A 22,695-nucleotide genomic window follows, 5' to 3' on the forward strand; every position below is an offset into this window, starting at 1 on the left:
TAGCAGGCAGCTATAAAATGCGATGAGCAAGACAACTACAAACTAATCTTGAGTGAATTCTGATATTACTAAGTAAATAGAGCAAAGTACATAGCATGCTGACTTTTTAAGAAAAGAGAAGGGAAAAATAATAAAAATACATGTGTATCTGCATTTATTTGCCAAAAAGAAACGTAGGGAGAGAGTGGGGGAAAATGAGACAGACTGTTCACAAGGTTGCTGTTTGAAAAGCGTGGAAGTTCAGGAAAGTTAGTGAAAGGCTATGGATTTATATTTTTACATAGTTCAGGTTTTGAAAGCATGTTAGTGTTTTTTATAACAAATTTATACCTAAATAAAAAAAATGGAGGGAAAACATAAAATGGAATACAAACAAATGGATTTAAAACATTTTTTAAAGGTATACCATAATCCCTATGTAGCAAAAAATAAATAAAGGAATGAAACAATTCCATTTTGTACACAGTACACTCTTTGTACTGTCAATCCAAAGAAGAAAAGAAATGCAAAAAATCTTGTATTCTCTTGAGCAGGTTTCTTTATCACAGTTGGTGGATCACTATACCAGAACCTTCTTTCAGTGCATGGTATGATTGAGCAAGTGAGTAAAAATACCAAAGATGCTGAGAGTTAGATTCTTAATTTTGGAAAGGGTTTACAAATGTGGAAATGGGAAAGTTAGCAACAGCTCTGTGGTGTTGTACTAGAATTCATTCATATGAGTATGAATTCATTATCTGTTATAAACTAAATATAAACATAGCTATGAAGAGAGATACAGGTATGTGATATTTATACCCATGTCTGCATCTGTGCTTTCGTGACTGTCCATCGAAAAGGGATTATAAACAGTGGCACTTCATTAGCAATGAGCATTTCTACCAATGATATCCAGGTTTCCAAACATTCCCTACTAATGGGTTCCTTAAGATATGGATGCTTTTAAGACAGGGACAAAGAAAAGTACAAGATGAGTCTGGAAATCATGTGCAAGAAATAAAGGAAAAGTTCCAAAATGATGGGGGCCGGGCAAGACACAGGACCGAGCCAGTAAATAATGGTAGTGGGAGATTACATCCCATTGAATAAATATGGCTCCAGGTGCAAAAACTAATAAGAAATAAATAGAAATACATAAGTAGGAAAGGACAATAGATAGGTTAGCAATTAAACAGAAACCACATGAGATATAAAGGAGGAAAATGGAGTTAAAAATTCATTAATCTGCCACCATGTCAGTAATCATTGATTCAGGAAGAAATATAAAAAGATGATAATATGAGTAGAATTTGATGAGGAACAGAATATTTACATTTTGAAAATGTCTCCCTACAACTTGTTTCTTCACTAGAGTATAGAAACTAGTAACTTTTCAATTGAGAGTCTTGGTAGACACCACTTTACACAAGAGATCAAAGTTATCTTCACCGATAATGGGGGCATATGGCATCATGTGCTTCCTGTTGTGAGTCACTGAGATGGAGCCAAAGTATTTATTGTACCTGAAGTATAATAAGAAAACATCAGACAAACCCAAATCAAAAGCCATTTTACAAAATTAATGGCTTGTGCTCTTTAAAATGCCAATGACATGAAAGAAAATGAAGTCTGAGAAGCCAATCCTTACTAAAGGAGATGTAATAGACATGATACTTAACATAATGTGTGATCCTGGATTTGCTCCTGCACCAGAACATTCATATTACTATGTAGGTATTGGGAGAATGGGTGGAATTTGATAAGGTGTGCAGATAAGGTGATGTGATTGCGTTAATGCTTAATGGCACCTTTGTGATAGACAGATGATTTTTTTCACTGGGAAGTAAAATATTTGAAGATTTTAATCGTCAACATGTATATATGTAGTCATGTGATGACATGAGTATAGCACAAAAATAGATGGATGTACAAGAAAAAAATGGAATAAGATTGGGAGAATTTAAAAAACTTTCTAATGAACACTTTCAACCACTTACGGAAGTAGAAAGTGGTGCCCACCACCCTTCCGATTTTATGATGTTCATGTAGAATTATAGGTGCAGCTTTGCAAATTCAGTTCTCCAGGTAAAAGCCTGGACTTCAACAGGTGGTTAATACTAAGGACCTGTATCACCTTTCATGAATAAGTGTCTTTTAAAGAAACTCTGAGCAGTAAGTGTAGGTCATTTTTCCTTCGGGAGTCTTCTCCTGGGACCTTGAACACTAGAAGAGATTTTAAGCAGGTATATGGGGAATCGGGAATGGGGAAGGCTGTTTGGGATGATTAGAGCTGTCAGAAAGGTGATGGGGTCCCGTAACTTCGGGTCGGATCCCTGAAGGGACATGGTTCCCAGTCACTTGGAGGTGACCTTTCTTGGACGTGATTTCCTAAGGTCTCTACCCACCACTCCCGACTCACAGTATTTTCAGAGGAAAGTGTAGTGATTACAAGGACACGGACGGTTTAAGGATCAGCTCACCAAGTTCTTCTTCCCACTGCCCTTGGTAGGAGGGGTGAGGACAGAATTTCCAAAGGAGCACACACCCAGGGAGGAGGGGCAGAAGGGACAGAGGGGACAAAAGGTAAAGAGAGGCGGGATCAACTTCCAGCGCCCCACCTTGCCTGGCTGCGCGCGCGTGTCCGCCTGGGCTAGGGAACTTTGAGGGGCTCAGAGTGCGGGGCGCGCAAAGCGGGACTGCGCTACAGCTGCGCGGGGCGAACATGGCGGGGCCGCGGGCGCTGTTTCTCCTGGGCTTCCTCGTGCCCGCGCTCCTTCTCCCAGAGGCCGCCAAAATCCTGACCGTGTCCTCACTGGGTGAGTGCCCTGCCAAGTATCCCGAGACAGGCGCGTCCCGGGCACCGGTGCCAGGGCTCGGGCCAGCAGCCCTTGCACAGCGCGCCAGCGCCTGCGGTTTCCCAGACCCGGCTTGTGTCCCAGGCTGGAGGAGGGAGAGGCGGCGGGGGCTGTGGCGCCGGGAGGGGGCTCCACCTCCCGGAGAAGTGAGTTCTGGAGACTCACTGGTTCCCTGTCCACTCCTAAAAATCTGTCTGGACGCGCGTCCCATTGTGCGCATCTGGGGCCAGTAGTTGTGATCCAGGGCTGAGCTGGAGACCGCGGGCCGCCTGCTCCAGGGCGCTGGAGGCTCACCGCTAACTTTAGCTGGGCGCGGTGGGTGCCAGCAGCAAGTGCGAGGTGGAGTCCATTTCAGGCCCTTGGAGGCCGGGAACGGGTGCTCCTGGGGGCAGTAGTGCAAATTGAGGATGCTTCATGACTAGGAAACCTGGGGATCCCAGGCAGAGGAGGGGACCTGGGGCAAGGGAGTCCTTGGGCTGGGGGTCTCTCTCTATCTCACCTGTCCTGCTAGAAGTTTTGACAGACAGTGAAGCAGTTACTTATGCATATTGTGGACGTAGTTTTACTTCCTTTCCTTTTGCCGAAAAGGGGACAGATGACGAACCCGAAATCTTAATCAGGATAAGGAGTCAGTATAAGACTGAGTTTCCCCAAGATTTATTCAACCCATCCTGAAGTCTTCTGGGTTCCCTCATTCAGCCCATCCTGAAGCCGTCTGGGTCCCCTCAGTCCTTGCATTTCCTGAGTGGGAAACTGAGGTTAGGGAAATGAGGTGCCCTGTGCAAGAGCCCCATGCATCTCCGGAAAGGCACCTGGGCCGTTTACTCAGGATTTCCTAGTCAAAACCATCCTCTTCCACAGATTCCACTCTGTCACTCTTTACAGTGGGAATTTCTAAAAATCAGCATTTAAAAATCCCTTGCCACCTTTTTAAGCCTTTTTTCCTTTCTTCAAATTTTGTGATAGACACAATGGAGAACAGAACCCTCTGCACCTCTGCAAAGTACCTGCTCCCCTGCCTCCAACTCTGCAGGGAGCTGATGGCGCTTTGGGAGGTGCTAGAAGCCTGGCCTCTGCCCCTTAAGGGCTCTGGCTCACCGAGACCCACATGACTGGCCGTGTCTGTAGGAACCCCTTCCACCTGCACCCATTTCCTCCACAAGTTAAATGTGAGCAAGAGCAGGCGGCAGGCCGAGCGGTAAGGGATTGAGTTTTTTGTCAGTGGTGTTCCCTCAGGCAACACAAGTGTGATAGGAAGAAGTAGAGTAATTGCCAGTCGTGCACACTACCTCTGCAGTGCTATCCTCCTCTCTGCTGACCCATTCACATGGGCCATCCTCTCCCAAACGCCCTCCACTTCCCATCTTTGGCAAAATCTATGGCTTCCCTCTGGTCTGGATTTCCCTGCTGCTGAGACCCATAGATTCAAGAGAGACGGCCCAGGATGGATGGCACAGAGTTTTAGGCAGACGTGGTGTGATGGGTCTTGGACCTGTGTGGAGGATTCAGCTTCTCTTCCCTTCGGGTCCCAGGGTTGGCCTCCTGTGGGGGATGCTGCAGTGTCCCTTGAGCACAGGATCCTGCAGAGCCGGCCCTTGGGCCCCACAGTCATCCTGAATGTCTTAATTGATATAGAAAATAGAGGCCCCAACTGGCTCTAAGTGGTGGCTCCCCATGCTTTCCCTCTAACAGCTGTTTCTTGGACTCAAATTCAAGCCCCCATATTTCTGCCTCCTACACTATAATAAATTTCCAAAGAGGAGCATCCCAGAAATAGCTCTGGTTGATTGTCCATTCGGACCCTTCCCACCCACATGCACAGCACTGTGCCGCAATGACCACCAGCGCTCTCATTTCTTTAGGACGTGGTGTCTCCATGAGCCCGGCTAACGTGCAGCTTGTGCCTCAGAGTCAGGAACTCCCAAAACCTAAGCCCAGAGAAGGTCCTCACACTGACGGAGATACTGAGTCTAGGGAGACCAAAAGGGTGTCTCTGTCAGTAAAGGAGACGAAGTGTCCTCTGGTGGAGGACCGCCAGAGGCCAAGGTTCCGTTCAGACAGGGGCAGGCATCTGGGCTTAGGTTATGCAGAGTGAGAAAAAGGGACTGAAGAAACTCATCTTCCTTCCTTCTCTATCAATTTTCTGTTGGCTTACCCAGATTTCTCTCCTGCCACCTCACAGCACTTTCAGACCCTCTATTCTCATCTTTACAAAAGTGAAACTGTGTATTGTTCCTAGGTGGAAGCCATTATCTGCTGTTTGATCGGGTGTCTCAGATCCTTCAAGATCATGGCCATAATGTCACCATGCTTCATTTTGGAAGACAGTTTATGAACCTAAGTATGATTTTTATAATTTTTGAATTATCCTATACCAGACAAAGAAAGACAATGCCTTATTTATATTATGCTTAGCACAAAATCTTTTTTAATCCAGTTGTTGAAGAAATGAAAAAATGTGCGTGTGTGAATGTGTGATTATGTTAAATCCTGGATATCTTATAAGGTTCAGTAGACTTGGCCTCCACATGCCATATCACCCTATCTTACCTTTATCTGGGTAATTTCATTTTAGGCCAGCCTCTTTACATTATTATTGATCGTTTTGATAATTTCTAGTCTGTTTTGTGGTTTAAATTTGTATTGAACGGAAGTATTCAGCCATATTTAAGGCTTCTATTATGTAATTACAGCTGCTCCTCCTTTATCATAGGTTACTTTCTACTCCTGTTATGAGACCTGAAATTTAAGAAAGCTTCCTCAGGTTGTCAAAAGTTCTTGGGTCACTGAATCCAAAGAATTTTAGTTCCAAAGTTCATCAGTCTAGCACACAGAGGCCCAGAAAACTGAAGTGATTTGTTCAGGTTCACGTGGCAGGTCAACAGTAGAGTTGGGACTTAGAACTCTGGGTTTTTTATTCAGACTAGCTGGAGCTATGATTCTTTAAAATATTCCAAAATTAATCAACTATGATGAAAAATAGTCTAAAGAATTATAGAATTCTGAAAATGAACTTCAGGTTTTGTCATTGTTCAGAATGTTTTACAATAGTTTTGATCACCTTCTAGTATGGGTTCCATATTGTTCACTGAATATCATTCTATACATACCACTATGCATCTGCCTTGACTGTCAGGCAGGGTAGTTGAAGCACATGATCATTTCATTTCAGTGGGTTCTTTGGCTTTGAGGAACTATTGAAAGCTTTTGTCTTTCTACCTGTTCTACAAAATCCAAAACAATTCACTAGATTCACGGTCCCCTTAGGTTTATCCTTGGGCCCAAGTTTTAATAGTCCAAGTTTTAATATTCTTTCAATATTCACCTACCAATGGAAATTATTGAGGTTTTGAATGGAATATTAGTTTTTCTTTTAAGGAGTGGACTTGCATAGAGTTCTGACTAGACAATTCTTATCTCCTTCAGCCAGTTGATTCAGCTTTCTTTGGGTGCGTAGGTAGGAGAGAAGATCAGCAGCTTATAAGGAGGCTCTGTCTTGGAATTCAGGCTTTGGATTAGACTCCTGGGCTCCTCCCTTTACCTATCAAGCAGTGCTCACTGGGCCTTGGGAGTGAAACATACAGTGTTTCTGTCTGTTGTCATCAGGTGAGGTCAGCTTCTTACTGTTTGGGGCTTATAGAGCTTAGTAAGATACCACCACCTTTCCCTCTGAATTTTCGAACCAACTGAGAGAAAGTTATAGGGGTTAGACTGATGATGATCAAAATGTTACCTTCATCAAGCTGATTGGGGACCTTATATTTAGGCTTTATTATATGTCAAGGTTGAGCAGTGGCTTGGAAAGAGGCCCTGTATACCATGTGGGTATTGTTTTACCTCATCATTTATGGTGGCCATTTCAGGGCTTGAGTGATATCCTCACATGTATGTGTAGAACTGTTCCCAGTAAGATTCAAACTCCAGAGCTTTTGCCTATGCAGATGTCTTTGGTATTCTGGAATTCTGCCTTTGGAATTTGAGCTTCTATGACCTCCCCAAAACCTGAACTCAGTCTCCTGTACTTGGGAAGATGGTCAGGCCAGAGTTGGGCACCTGCTCCATGAGCTGTTTCCTGGAGATTTTCCCAACCAGCTATCAATGTCATGAACGACCTGGTTTCCAACATCTAAAAACATTTTACTGTGTATTTACTATATATCTGATGTTTCTAAAAAAAATTTTTTTTTAGTAGTTCATAGTAGGAAGGTCCTGTTACTAGTTTGGGGCCACAGATTGAAGTTCATTGTCTTCATTATTTCAAGCATTGTATTGAAGTAATATTGGCAATAATAAACTACACATATTTAAAATACATAATTTGATGCCTTTGCATATATATATATATATATATATATATATGAAGCCATCAAATAATCCAGGTAACAAATATATTTTCACCCCCAGAAGATTTCTCATGTTCTTTGGCCATCTACCTTCTGTGCTTCCCACCTTCCAATTCCTATTGTTAGTCAATCACTAGTATGTCATTATATTTAATGCATCTTGTAGATTTGATATTAATGGGATCATAATTATGAACCCTTAGATTTTGGTTTATTTTATTCAGCATAAATATTTTGAGAAAAATTCATAGTGGGTGTATGAATACTTCATTTTCTTTTATTGCTGAATAGTGTTCTATTGTATGGATTAATAGAATGTGTTTATTTAGTTGCCTTTTGATGGATATTATGGTAGTTTACAGTTTTGAGCAACCATAAATAAACCTGCTGTGAACATTTTTATACATATCTTTGTATGAAGACGTACTGTCTTTTCTCTGGATTAATTGCCAGGAGTGCAGTAGCTGAACCATATGTTAAGTATATGTTTAATTTTTTAGGAAATAGTCAAATTTCCAAAATGGCTGTAACATTGTACATTCTAACCAGAAGTGAATGCAAGTTCCATCTCTACTACTTCCTTCTGAGCACTTGGTAGAGTTGGTCTTTTTAATTTGTTTGTTTTTTTTTTTTGTAGATAATTATTTTTTATTGAAGCGTAGTTGACACACAGTATTACATTAGTTTCAGGTGTACAACACAGTGATTCAACATTTATATACATGATAATTCTAGCTACCAGCTATCACCATACAAAGTTGTTAACAATATTTTGACTATATTCTTTATGCTATACATTACATCCCAGTTACTTATTTATTTTACAATTGGAAGTCTGTACTTTTTTTTTTTTTGAGAGGGCATCTCTCATATGTATTGATCAAATGGTTGTTAACAACAATAAAATTCTGTATAAGGGAGTCAATACTCAATGCACAATCATTAATCCACCACAAGCCTAATTTTCATCAGTCTCAAATCTTCTGAAGCATAACAAACAAGTTTTTAAATGGAGAACAAATTCTTACATAGTGAATAAGTTGCATGGTGAACAGTACAAGGGCAGTCATCACAGAAACTTTTGGTTTTGATCATGCATTACAAACTATAAACAATCAGTTCAAATATGAATATTTGCTTGATTTTTATACTTGATTTATATGTGGATACCACATTTATCTCTTTATTATTATTATTTTTAATAAAATGCTGAAGTGGTAGGTAGATGCAAGTAAAGGTAGAAAACATAGTTTAGTGTTGTAAGAGAGCAAATGTAGATGATCAGGTGTGTGCCTGTAGACTATGTGTTAATCCAAGCTAGACAAGGGCAATAAAACATCCACAGATGCAGAAGATTTCTCTCAGAACAGGTGGGGTGAGGTTCTAAGCCTCACCTCTGTTGATCCCCAATTTCTCACCTGATGGCTCCCCTGCGACTGTGCCTGTCTTAGGTTGTTCCTCCCTTGAGGAATCTTACCCGTCTGGCTAACCAGTCATCTTCCGGGGCCATACAGGGAAATGTAAAGTTGGTAAGTGAGAGAGAAGCCTTATTTGAAAAGGTTAGCTTTTTACTTCTTTGCAGATTTATGCCCTGTGGGTTTTATGCCCAGCATTTGTCTTCAGGTGTCTTTACCACTTGGAGGAATTATGATACTCGGTAAATTCGATATGAGGCATGAATTCTATTTAAGGGTTGTAATTAGGAAGGAAGAAGAAAAGCTATAGAAGTAGCACGTGGAAGAAAACATGGGAAGATTGATTATTTCTTTGACATATCTTCTTGTAGAGTAACTTCAGCATGTATAGGTTTTAAACTACTAATTAAATTGTGCACCTACTTTAACATAATAGGAGTACAGCTACATAACCAAAGCAGACCAATAATTACCAGCCATCTCCAGTGAAACCAAGAAAACCATTCCTGGGACTGTTCACATCCCATATGTTCTTTTAACAGTAGATAGTCTGTAGTTGTAAGATTTTGGAGCGCTACAACTTGCACTTCTCCTAATTCTTGGTTGAGATCCAACAGTATAGATCCAGTCAAATTTGTTGTTTTACTGTATGCACAGGCCAGCTTAGATATCTCCTTCTTCATTCCAATGGTGAGTCCAGGAACCGGTGGGATGAATGCAGCTACAGCTGTAGCAGCGCCTGGATCTTTGTTGAGGGTTTTTGATGATCATCTTCTGGTATGAGTCTTCCAGAGAGTGCTGATGTTGAAAGTTCTTCTTCATATTGTATCTTAGTTCATTTTCTGGGTAGCCAAATTAGGCTTTGATCCTCTGTATAAACACAAACAGACCCTTTGCCTACACTTTTATATGCCCTTTATACCATTGTGTAGAACTCATTGGAGGTCACCACAGAGGAACTGCTTTTTTTTTTAAGAGAAAGGAATATTATCAGAAAAATGTACCTCCATAGCTGATCATCTGACAACCTTTAAGTGGTCAAAATGAAGGATATTGAAAGCATGCATTAATCGTTGATTTACAGTTAGTTTTATCCTATCAGGGAGTAATCCACCTTTACTTTCTTTCTTTTTTTTTTTTTGTTATTATTAATCTGCACTTACATGATGAATATTATGTTTACTAGGCTCTCCCCTATACCAGGTCCCCCTTATAAACGCCTTTACAGTCACTGTCCATCAGCATAGCAAAATGTTGTAGAATCACTACTTGTTTTCTCTGTGTTCTACAGCCCTTCCCTATCTCCAAACCCCCCATGCTTGCTAATCTTAATACCCCACTTCTTCTTCCCCCCCCTTATCCCTCCCTACCCACCCATCCTCCCCAGTCCCTTTCCCTTTGGTACCTGTTAGTCCATTCTTAGGTTCTGTGATTCTGTTGCTGTTTTGTTCCTTCAGTTTTTCCTTTGTTCTTATACTCCACAGATGAGTGAAATCATTTGATATTTCTCTTTCTCTGCTTGGCTTATTTCACTGAGCATAATACCCTCCAGCTCCATCCATGTTGCTGCAAATGGTAGGATTTGCCCTCTTCTTAGGCTGAGTAGTATTCCATTGTGTATATGTGCCACATCTTCTTTAGCCATTCATCTATCGATGGACATTTACGTTGCTTCCAATTCTTGGCTATTGTGAATAGTGCTGCGATAAACAAAGGGGTGCATCTGTTTTTCTCAAACTTGATTGCTGCTTTCTTAGGGTAAATTCCTAGGAGTGCAATTCCTGGGTCAAATGGTAAGTCTGTTTTGAGCATTTTGATGTACCTCCATACTGCTTTCCACAATGGGTGAACTAATTTACATTCCCACCAGCAGTGTAGGAGGGTTCCCCTTTCCCAACAGCCTCGCCAGCATTTGTTGTTGTTTGTCTTTTTGATGGCAGCCATCCTTACTGGTGTGAGGTGATACCTCATTGTAGTTTTAATTTGCATTTCTCTGATAATTAGCAATGTGGAGCATCTTTTTATGTGTATGTTGGCAATCTGTATTTCTTTTTTGGAGAACTGTCTGTTCAGTTCCTCTGCCCATTTTTTAATTGGGTTATTTGTTTTTTGTTTGTTGAGGCGTGTGAGCTCTTTATATATTCTGGACGTCAAGCCTTTATCGGATGTGTCATTTTCAAATATATTCTCCCATACTGTAGGGTTCCTTTTTGTTCTATTGATGGTGTCTTTTGCTGCACAGAAGCTTTTCAGCTTAATATAGTCCCACTTGTTCATTTTTCTGCAGTTTTCCTTGCCCGGGGAGATATGTTCAAGAAGAGGTCATTCATGTTTATGTCTAAGAGGTTTTTGCCTATGTTTTTTTCCAAGAGTTTAATGGTTTCATGACTTAAATTCAGGTCTTTGATCCATTTTGAGTTTACTTTTGTACATGGGGTTAGACAATGGTCCAGTTTCATTCTCCTACATGTAGCTGTCCAGTTTTGCCAGCACCATCTGTTGAAGAGACTTTCATTTTGCCATTGTATGTCTGTGGCTCCTTTGTCAAAAATTAATTGACCACTTATATCTGGGTTAATATCTGGATTCTCTTGTCTGTTCCATTGGTCTGTGGCTCTGTTCTTGTGCCAGTACCAAATTGTCTTGATTACTATGGCTTTATAGTAGAGCTTGAAGTTGGGGAGTGAGATCCCCCCTACTTTATTCTTCATTCTCAGGATTGCTTTGGCTATTTGGGGTCTTTGGTGTTTCCATATGAATTTTTGAATTATTTGTTCCAGTTCATTGAAGAATGTTGCTGGTAGTTTCATAGGGATTGCATCAAATCTGTATATTGCTTTGGGCAGGATGGCCATTTTGACGATATTAATTCTTCCTAGCCACGAGCATGGGATGAGTTTCCATTTGTTAGTGTCCCCTTTAATTTCTGTTAAGAGTGACGTGTAGTTTTCAGAGTATAAGTCTTTCACTTCTTTGGTTAGGTTTATTCCTAGGTATTTTATTTTTTTTTGATGCTATTGTCAATGGAATTGTCTTCCTGATTTCTCTTTCTGTTGGTTCATTGTTAGTGTATAGGAAAGCCACAGATTTCTGTGTGTTGATTTTGTATCCTGCAACTTTGCTGTATTCCGATATCAGTTCTAGTAGTTTTGGCGTGGAATCTTTAGGGTTTTTTATGTTCAGTATCATGTCATCTGCAAATAGTGACAGTTTAACTTCTTTTTTACCAATCTGGATTCCTTGTATTTCTTTGTTTTGTCTGATTGCCATGGCTAGGACCTCCAGTACTATGTTAAATAACAGTGGAGAGAGTGGGCATCCCTGTCTAGTTCCCGATCTCAGAGGAAAAGCTTTCAGCTTCTTGCTGTTCAATATAATGTTGGCTGTGGGTTTATCATAAATGGCCTTTATTATGTTGAGGTACTTGCCCTCTATTCCCATCTTGCTGAGAGTTTTTATCATGAATGGATGTTGAACTTTGTCAAATGCTTTTTCAGCATCTATGGAGATGATCTTGTTTTTTTTGTCTTTCTTTTTGTTGATGTGGTGGTTGATGTTGATGGACTTTCGAATGTTGTATCATCCTTGCATCCCTGGGATGAATCCCACTTGGTCATGGTGCACGATCCTTTTGATGTATTTTTGAATTCGGTTTGCTAATATTTTGTTGGGTATTTTTGCATCTATGTTCGTCAGGGATATTGGTGTGTAGTTTTCTTTTTTGGTGGGGTCTTTGCCTGGTTTTGGTATTAGGGTGATGTTAGCTTCATAGAATGAGTTTGGGAGTATTCCTTCCTCTTCTATTTTTTGGAAAACTTTAAGGAGAATGGGTATTATGTCTTCCCTGTATGTCTGATAAAATTCTGAGGTGAATCCATCTGGCCCGGGGGTTTTGTTTTTTGTTAGTTTTTTGATTACCACTTCAATTTCGTTGCTGATAATTGGTCTGTTTATATTTTCTGTTTCTTTCTGGGTCAGTCTTGGAAGGTTGTATTTTTCTAGGAAGTTGTCCATTTCTCCTAGGTTTCCCATCTTGTTAGCATATAGGTTTTCATAGTACTCTCTAATAATTCTTTGTATTTCTGTGGTGTCCGTCATGATTTTTCCTTTCTCGTTTCTGATTCTGTTGATTAGTGTTGACTCTTTTCCTCTTCATAAGTCTGGCTAGAGGCTTATCTATTTTGTTTATCTTCTCGAAGAAGCAGCTCTCGGTTTCATTGATTTTTGCTATTGTTTTATTCCTCTCAATTTTATTTATTTCTTCTCTGATCTTTATTATGTCCCTCCTTCTGCTGACCTTACGCCTCATTTGTTCTTCTTTTTCCAATTTCGATAATTGTGACATTAGACCATCATTTGGGATTGTTCTTCCTTTTTTAAATATGCCTGGATTGCTATATACTTTCCTCTTAAGACTGCTTTTGCTGTGTCCCACAGTAGTTGGGGCTTTGTGTTGTTGTTGTTTTTTGTTTTCATATATTGCTGGATCTCCATTTTGATTTGGTCATTGATCCATTGGTTATTTAGGAGTGTGTTGTTAAGCCTCCATGTGTTTGTGAGCCTTTTTGCTTTCTATGTATAGTTTCTTTCTAGTTTTATGCCTTTGTGGTCTGAAAAGTTGGTTGGTAGGATTTCAATCTTTTGGAATTTACTGAGGCTTTTTTTGTGGCCTAGTATGTGGTCTATTCTGGAGAATGTTCCATGTGCACTTGAGAACAATGTGTATCCTGTTGCTTTTGGATGTAGAGTTCTGTAGATGTCTGTTAGGTCCATCTGTTCTAGTGTGTTGTTCAGTGCCTCTGTGTCCTTACTTATTTTCTGTCTGGTGGAACTGTCCTTTGGAGTGAGTGGTGTGTTGAAGTCTCCTAGAATGAATGCATTGCATTCTATTTCCTCCTTTTGTTCTGTTAGTATTTGTTTCAGATATGTTGGTGCTCCTGTATTGGGTGCATATATATTTATAATGGTTATATCCTCTTGTTGGACTGAGCCCTTTATTATTATGTAATGTCCTTCTTTATGTTTTGTTACTTTCTTTATTTTGAAGTCTGTTTTGTCTGATACCAGAATTGCAACACCTGCTTTCTTCTCTCTGTTGTTTGCATGAAATATCTTTTTCCATCCCTTGACTTTAAGTCTGTGCATGTCTTTGGGTTTGAGGTGAGTCCCTTGTAAGCAGCATATGGATGGATCTTGCTTTTTTATCCATTCTATTACTCTGTGTCTTTTGATTGGTGCATTCAGTCCATCTACATTTAGGGTGATTATTGAAAGGTATGTACTTATTGCCATTGCAGGCTTTAAGTTTGTGGTTACCAAAGGTTCAGGGTTAGCTTCTTTACTATCTTACTGTCTAACTTAACCTGCCTGTTGAGCTATTATAAACACGGTCTGATGATTCTTTATTTCTCTCCCTTCTTATTCCTCCTCCTCCCTTCTTCATATGTTGGGTGTTTTGTTCTGTGCTCTTTTTAGGAGTGCTCCCATCTAGAGCAGTCCCTGTAAGATGCCCTGTATCAGTGGTTTGTGGGAGGCAAATTCCCTCAGCTTTTGCTTGTCTGGGAATTGTTTAATCCCTCCTTCATATTTAAATGATAATCGTGCTGGATACAGTAGTCTTGGTTCGAGGCCCTTCTGTTTCATTGCATTAAGTATATCATGCCATTCTCTTCTGGCCTTTAGGGTTTCTGTTGAGAAGTCTAATGATAGCCTGATGGGTTTTCCTTTGTAGGTAACCTTTTTTTTCTCTCTGGCTGCCTTTAATACTTTGTCCTTGTCTTTGATCTTTGCCATTTTAATTATTATGTGTCTTGGTGTTGCCCTCCTTGGATCCCTTGTCATGGGAGTTCTGTGTACCTCTGTGGTCTGAGATGCCATTTCTTCCCCTAGTTTGGGGAAGTTTTCAGCAATTATTTCTTCAAAGGCACTTTCTATCCCTTTTTCTCTTTCTTCTTTTTCTGGTAGCCCTATAATGCGGATATTGTTCCATTTCGAATGGTCACTCAGCTCTCTTAGAATTCTTTCATTCCTGGAGATCCTTTTATCTCTCCCTGCATCATCTTCTCTGTGTTCCTGTTCTCTGTTTTCTAGTCCATTAATGGTCTCTTGCATCTCGTCCATTATGTTTTGAGGTCCTTCCAGACCTTGTTTTATTTCTGTGTTCTCCTTCCTTAGTTCTTGCATATTTCTCTGCAAGTCCATCAGCATGGTTATGACTTTTGTTTTGAATTCTTTTTCAGCAAGTCTGGTTAAATCTATCTCCCCAGGTTCCTTCTCAGGGGAAGATGTAGCAGATGCCGAAGCTGTCTGGGTTAGTTTGTCTGGATCATATTTTTTTGTCTTTTCATGTTGATAGGTAATATTGACTGTCAGCTGGGAGGGCCAAACTTGTCACTAGCTACTGGCTTTTCTTTACTGGGACAACTGCGACCCCTTGTGGCTTGTGATGGGTAATTGCGTGTAGACTGGGTGTTTGTGTCTTGCCCGGCCTGTTTGGAGGTAATGGACGGGGGTGCTGTTTGGCTGTTTACCTCCGTGAGTGGTCTCCGAGCTGTTGCCCAGGGGGTTAGTGCGCCCGGTTTTCCCTGAAATTTCCCGCCACTGGGCTGTGACCTGTATTGTTTCCGTCCAGCTGTTACCTCCCTGTCACTTTGAGACTTTCAAAAAGAACTCGCTTTTCTTTGTCACAGGGGCATCAGCTTCGGAACCCGCTCAGAGGTCTTGCTGCCCTGTTTCCCTAGTTTCCAGCCCTCCACGCATGCACTGTGTCTGCGCTCTGGTGCGGGTGGCTGGGGCTGGGTGTTTAGCAGTCCTGGGCTCCCTCTCCCTCCCCGCTCCAACACCTCTCCTCCCGCCAGGAGCTGGGGGGAGGCGTGCACGGGTCCCGTCGGGCAGGGGGTTGTATCTTCCCCTTTCACCAGGCGCTGGGCTCTCGCACATGTGGATTTAGTCTGGCTGTTGTCCTGTGTCTTCTGGTCTCTCTTAGGATTAGTTGTATTTGTTGTATTTTCAAAAATATATATGTTTCCGGGAGGAGATTCCCACTGTCCTACCCACACAGCCATGTTGGCTCCGCCCGTGGTCTTTTTAATTTTAGCCATTCTTGTGCAGATTGTTAGCTGTAATTCATTATGGTTTTTATTTATATTTACTTCATAACTGATTTCCTTCAAGCATTTTTCATGCACACGTGTCCAAAATTCCTCATTGATGAAGTGTTTGTCAGATTTGTAGCTGACAAATTCCATTTTTAAATAGGGATGTTTGTTTTCTTTTTATTAAGTTTTCAGAGTTCTTGATAAATATTTTGGATATAACTATTTTATCAGATATAAGCTTTGCAAATATTTCTTATCAGTCCATGACTTATCTTTTCATTCTCTTAGCAGTATCTTTTGAAGAGCACAACTTTTAATTTTGATGAGCTCTAATTCATTAGTATGAATATATTATTTTTTGCTTGTTTTCTGAATATGTTGACTATCACTGATTGATTTTCAAATGTCAAAACTAACCTTATATTCTGGGAGAATAAGCTCCATTTGATCAAGACATATTTTCTGTTAATTTATATTTAGATTCAGGTTGCATAAGTTTCAGTTTAAGACTTTACATGTGTGTTCACGTAGAACACTATTCTGGGATTTTGTCTGAATGCTTCTTCTGTCATTGCTATCAGGGCAATGTTTGCCTCAGAGAGTGAACTGAGAAGTGTTCTGTCCTCAAGTTTCTGAGAGAGTTTGGGTAAAATTAGTATTAATTCGACCTAAATTGTTTTAGTCACTCTGTGATAAAAATGACCCCCCTCTTTAGTTAGGTTCTGGTATCAAATACACAGCAAGAGGCTCTAAAAGGTTTATTAATATTATATTGGAGATTCCTGGGGAGAATAAGGCAACTTCCTAGCTGGTTCCAGAATATATTGAGAGTAGAGAAAGGAGAGTGGCTTGGGGTTTTTAAAGTGGTTAAGGGTTGGGGCTGGAATGAGGGTTTCCCTTCATATTTGATGACCTTAATGTGCTATATTTCATTTATTTAAATTTGAACCTGTTGAAGTTATTTTGACATGTTATGGGACCTGCTCTCTAGGGCTGGTGAGAGAGTTGAAAATTTCACTGAAGGTCTTATTGGAAACTTTTTGAGAAGTGATTAGTGCCTTGGCATGATCAATAATTCCTGAAAATCTGAAGAGGACAAGGATAGTCTTGGAGAGTCTCCCTATGTATTGTATTTTTGTATGTGTAGAAACATGTGTGACCTTGATACACATTTTGAGACTGTATACAAGAGATTCTGTGTTCTTTACCCAAATAGGAATTTATCTCAAAGTATTTTCTGATTTTCTCAAAATGTTCATGTCAAAGTGCTTTCTAATTTTCCTATTGTTTCCTTCTTTAATCCATTGGTTACTTAATAGTATTTCCCACCCAAATTTTTTGAGGTATTAATTTTATATGGCATATATATGCTTAAGTTGCACAATGTGAAGTGTTGAAATGCATAAATATTGTGAAAGGATTACCACAGAAGATTTGTTAACACCTCTATCCCTTCATGTAATTCCCATTTTTCTTTTGAGTGATAACAATCAAGATCTATCTACCCTCTTAACAACTTTCAAATACATAATACTGCATTGTTAGCTATAGTCACTATGCTGTACATTAGATTCCCAGCATTTATTCATCCCATACCTGGACATTTGTACCCTTAGACCAACCAACATCTCCCCAGACGACCCACCTTCAGTCCCTGGCAACATATATTCTAGGCTCTGTTTCTTTGAGTCCAGCTTTATTATATTCCACATACTAGTGAGAATATACAGTGTTTATGTTTCTCTATCTCACTTATTTCAGCCAGCATAATGCCCTTAAAGTCCATCTATGTTGTCACAAAAACAGGATTTCCTTCTTTTTTGTGTCAAGTAGCATTTCATTGTGTGTGTATATATATCTGTGTGTGTGTGTGTATATATATATATATATACATATTTATCAATGGATACTTAAGTTGTTTCCATATGTTGGCTATTGTGAATAATGATGAAAGGAAAATGAGAGTGCAGATATCTCTTCAAGATAGTGTTTTCATTTCTTTTGGATATGTACCCAGAAGTGGGATTGTGGGTCATTTGGTAATATTATTTTTAATTCTTTGAGGAACCTCAGTATTGTATTCCGTAGTGGCTAAAGTCATTTGCATTCCCCTCAAGGGTACACAGGAGTTCCCTTTTCTCCAAATCCTTGCTGACACTTCTTAACTCTTGTCTTTTTGACAATAGCCATTTTAACATGCGTGAGGTGACTTCATGTGGTTTTGATTTGAATTTTCATGATGAGTAATGATGTTGAACATCTTTTATGTACTTTTTGGCCATTAGTGTGTGTTCTTTGGAGAAATGTCTGTTCAAGTCCTCAGCTGAGTTTTACATCAACCACTTATCATGCACTTTGCAAATATTTTCTCCCACCTATAGCTTGCCTTTTCCTTTTGTTGATTATTTCTTACACTTTGGAGAAAAAAGCTTTTTTGTTTCACATAGTCTCACTTGTTTACTTGTTCCTTTGTACCTTGCACTTTTGATTCATATCCAAATATCCAAAAAACTGTTCCCAAGTCTAATGTCAAGGAGATTTTTCCATACATTTTCCTCAAGGAGTTATAGTTTGGAGTTTTACATTTATGTAAAAGAGAGAGGTCTAATTTCATTCTTTGCATGTAAATATCCAATTTTGCTGATACTATTATTGAAGAGACTGTCCTTTTCTCACTGAATATTCTTAGGTTCCCTAGTCAAATATTAGTTGACGGAGTCTGTGTGGCTTCATTTCTGTGCTGTGAGTTCTGTTCTGTTGGTCTACATGTCTGTTTTTAAGCCAGTACCATACCATTTTGATTACTATAGCTTTGTAATAAAGTGATGTCAGGAAGTATGATGCCTTGATCTTTGATTTTCTTTCTCAGGGTCGTTTTGTCTATTTGGGTTCTTAAGTGGTTCTATATGAATTTTAGGATTGTTAAGGATTTAAAATGATGTTGGAATTTTGATAGGGATTTCACTGAATCTATAGATGGCATTGGGTAGTAGGCACATTTTTGTCATATTAATTAGTACAATCCATGAATACAGGGTATCTTTCCATTTCTGTGTCTTCTTTGTTTTCAATCTTGCACTTACAGTGTACAGGTCTTTCACGTCCTTGGATATATTTGTTCCTAAGTATTTTGTTATTTTTTATTATACTATATTATATGTATTATTATTGTATGAGAGATTTTTCTTTGTTTTTTCAAGCATTTTATTGTTAGTGTACAGAAATGAAACTGATTTTTGTATGTTAACATTGTATCCTGCAATTTTACTGAATTAATTTTTTTATTTTAACAGTTTTTGGTGGAGTCACTAAAATTTTATTGATATAGGACCAAATAATCCTCAAACAGAGCAGTTTTGATTCTTCTAAATTTGAATGCCTTTGATTTCTTCTTGCCTAATTGCTCTGGCTAGGACTTCTAGTGCTATGTTGAATAGTATTGGTGAGAGTGGATACCCTTGTCTTTTTCTTGATCTTTGGGGGAAAGCTTTCTAACTTTCTTCATTGATTATGCTGTTAGCTGTGGTTTTGTCATATGTGCCTTTATTCTCTTGAGTTGTGAGTTCTCTCCCTAATGTGGGTCAGTGTGCTGGGGGCATGGTTTATGGTGAGATTGTGTCTCAGTTTTTCCTACCCATTTTGATGTGTGTTTCTTCTTGTTCAGCCAATATGAGAGAGTCACTCAGCTAGTTTCCAGATTCCTTTCAGAGGGAATTGTTACATATGTAGCTGTAGAGTCCATGTGTCCATGAAAGGAGGTGAGTCTAGGAGCCTCCCACATCACTATCTTGAAACAGAACTGACAACTTCATTCTTTTACATGTGGATATCCAGTTCTCATTTGTTGAAAAGACTGCCCTTTCTCACTGAATGGCCTTAGCCCCTTGTCAAAAATAATTTCTAGGGGCTTTTTATTCCATTGGTCCATGTTTGTGTCTTTGCCAATACTGTAGTATATTAATTACTGTAGCTTTGTAGTAAGTTTTGAGATCAGAAGGTGTGAGTCCTTCAGCTTTGTTCTTTCTCATGATTGGCTATTTGGGACACCTTGAGAGTGCATATAAATTTTAGGATGGCTTTTTCTACTTCTGCAAAAGACATCATTAGGATTTTGATAGGGATTTCATTAAATCTATAGATCATTTAGATAGTACTAATATGTTAACAATATTGAGTCTTCCAATTCATGACCATGAGATGTTTTTCCATTTACTTATTCCTTCTCTAATTTCCTTCAGCATTGTTGTGCAGTTTTCATTTTACAAGTTATTCACCTCTTTGGTTAAATGAAATCCTAATCATTTTATTCTTTTTGATGTGATTATAATTGGAATTTATTTTGTAATTTCCTTTTCAATGTGTTCATTTATAGGGTATAAAAATGCATTTGGTTTTTATGTGTTGACATTTTATCATGCTAATTTGCCAAATTTATTAGGTGTAACATTTTTTGTGTATATGAAATCTTTAAGGTTTTCTACGTAGAAAATCATGTCATCTGCTAATACAAATAATTTTCTTTTCTTCCTTTTTTCTGCCCTACTCCCAGCCCTTCCTTCCTTCCTTCCTTCCTTCCTTCCTTCCTTCCTTCCTTCCTTCCTTCCTTCCTTCCTTCCTTCCTTCCTTCCTTCCTTTCTTCCTTCCTACCTTCCAATTACTGGAAAATTAGTAGTAAAATTAAGTATACTGCTCTGTAGTTTTCTTTGTTTCTGTATTGAACAGAAATGGTGAAAATGAGCTTCATTGTCTTATTCCTGATCTTAAAGAAAAAATTTTCAGTCTTTCTCTACTGAGTATCATGTTTGCTATGTGTTCTTCATGTATGGTTTTTATTATAGTGAAGTAGATTCCTCCTATTCCTAACTTGATTGTTTTTCTTTTTTAATCATGAAAGGGTGCTTAATTTTGTCAATGCTTTTTTGCAGCAGTTGATATGTCATATGGTTTTTCCTTCATTCTGTGAATGTGATGTTTTAGATTGTATGATTTTATATATTGGGCAATCCTTGCCTTCTAGGAATAAATCCCACTTGGATATGGTATACAATCCTCTCTATAGGGTGCTGAGTTTGGTTTGCTAATATTTTGTTGAGGACTTTTGCATCAATATTCATTAAGTATACTGGTCTGTAGTTTTCTTTGTTTTTGTAGTGTCCTTGTCTGGATTTGGTATCAGGGAAATGCTGGCCTCATAAGATAAGTTTGGAAGTGTTTCAAGCTATTCAACTTTTGAGAAGCCTTGGTATTAATTTTTCTTTAAATGTTGGTAGAATTTACCTGTGAAGCCACTGGGTCTGAGCCTTTTCTTTGTTGTGACATTTTTAAATACCAGTTGAATCTCCTTACCAGTTATAGGTCTATTCATATTTTCTCTTTCTTTGTGATTATTCTTAATTGGTTTTGTGTTTCTATGAATTTTTCCATTTTATCTAGGTTGTCCAATTTGTTGGTGTATAATTGTTCATGGTACTCTAATAATCCTTATTTCTGTAGAATTGGTAGCAATGACACCACTTTCATTTTTTGTATGTTAAAACCCTTTCCAAGGGTTTGTAGTTTCTTAATTTCTTATTCTTACTTTTATTTTTATTTATTTATTTTTGGTTTTTTAAAGCTACCTCTGTGGTGAGGATCTACTAAGGTGTGAATTTATGTCTTTTTATGTTGTTTTTTTTTTTTTGAGACTCTCCCTGGAAATAAATGGGCACTTTCTAATATTCCTGTTATATGTAGGTGGTTTTTAATGTACTAGCCTTTAATTGTTTTTTCCCAAAGGGATAAAGAGAGAAAAAAGGGGGGAATAAAAAGCCATTAACCTTTTAGATACACTGGAAATCCATTCAATTGTAGCAGTTTGGGGTGGTTCAAAAACAATGGTTGCCTACCTGTTTGTCTGTACCTTTTTGATCAAAAGCAGCAATTAGCAATCAGAGCAAAGATACCTGACATTTGGAAGAAAAGTTCCCTTCTAACTATCCTGGCTTCTGAAACCAGTGTGCAAACTGTTCTAGGAATAACTGTACAGCTGACTGCCACAAGATTGAGTGGTGGAGGATGGTAGTTGCTACTGTGGTAGGAGCTGAAATTAACTGACATTATCTGAAATTATCTGTAATATATAGTGAAGGCATTCCCCTGTAAGTTGCAAGCCATCGTTTGAGGGCAGAGTTACAAAAATAATTATTATAGACTTTCTTCCCCTACAGTTGCAGTCTAGGTGTAAAGACAGGTTTCCAGTTCTTCCCATTCCACCATGTTCCCAGAATCTACCCAACTGCCATTTTTCTTTTTTTTCACCTTTTCAAGCTGCTCTCCCAGGTTGGGGCTGCTGCTACATTTATTTATTTGTTTGTTTATTAGTTTTATTCATTCATTCATTCATTTATTTAATCTTTTTATTAATGTATGATTGATATGCACTCTTATGAAGGTTTTACATGAAAAAACAATGTGGTTACTACATTTACCCATATTATCACGTCCCCACCCATACCCCAATGCAGTCACTGTCCATCAGTGCAGCAAGTTGCCAGAGATCCACTATGTTCCTTCTCTGTGATACACTGTTCTCCCTATGATCCCCCACACCGTGTGTACTAAGCATAATACCCCTCAATCCCCTTCTCCCTCCCTCCCCACCCGCCCTCCCACACCCCTCCCCTTTGGTAACCACTAGTTTATTCTTGGAGTCTCTGAGTCTGCTGCCATTTTGTTCCTTCAGTTTTGCTTCATTGTTATACTCCACAAATGAGGGAAATCATTTGGCATTTGTCTTTCTCTGCCTGTCTTATTTCACTGAGCATAATGTCCTCCAGCTCCATCCATGTTGTTGCAAATGGTAGGATTTGTTTCTTTTTTATGGCTGAATCGTATTCCATTGTATATATGTACCACATCTTCTTTATCCATTCACCCACAGATGGACAATTAGGTTGCTTCCATATCTTGGCTATTGTAAAAAGTACTGCGATGAACATGGGGGTGCATATGTCTTTTTGAATCTGAG

General features: G+C 39.1%; 1 protein-coding gene across 2 annotated transcripts in view; it reads left to right on the forward strand.

Annotated features, from left to right (window-relative positions):
- Nucleotides 1-2,593: 2,593 nt before the first annotated feature.
- Nucleotides 2,594-22,695, forward strand: part of LOC118935632 (UDP-glucuronosyltransferase 3A1-like) — a 50,821-nt gene continuing 30,719 nt past the window's right edge. The window contains exons 1-2 of one of the 2 annotated variants that reach the window (XM_057495831.1): nt 2,598-2,795; nt 5,074-5,175. In XM_057495831.1, the coding sequence (XP_057351814.1) occupies nt 2,702-2,795; nt 5,074-5,175 (196 nt within the window). In that variant the 5' untranslated portion in view covers nt 2,598-2,701. Of the gene's footprint in view, nt 2,796-5,073; nt 5,176-22,695 lie in introns of both variants that reach the window. The other variant, XM_036932113.2, reaches the window with a different exon arrangement.

This window comes from Manis pentadactyla, chromosome 2, assembly GCF_030020395.1.
Source record: "Manis pentadactyla isolate mManPen7 chromosome 2, mManPen7.hap1, whole genome shotgun sequence".
NCBI classification, from domain to species: Eukaryota; Metazoa; Chordata; class Mammalia; order Pholidota; family Manidae; genus Manis; species Manis pentadactyla.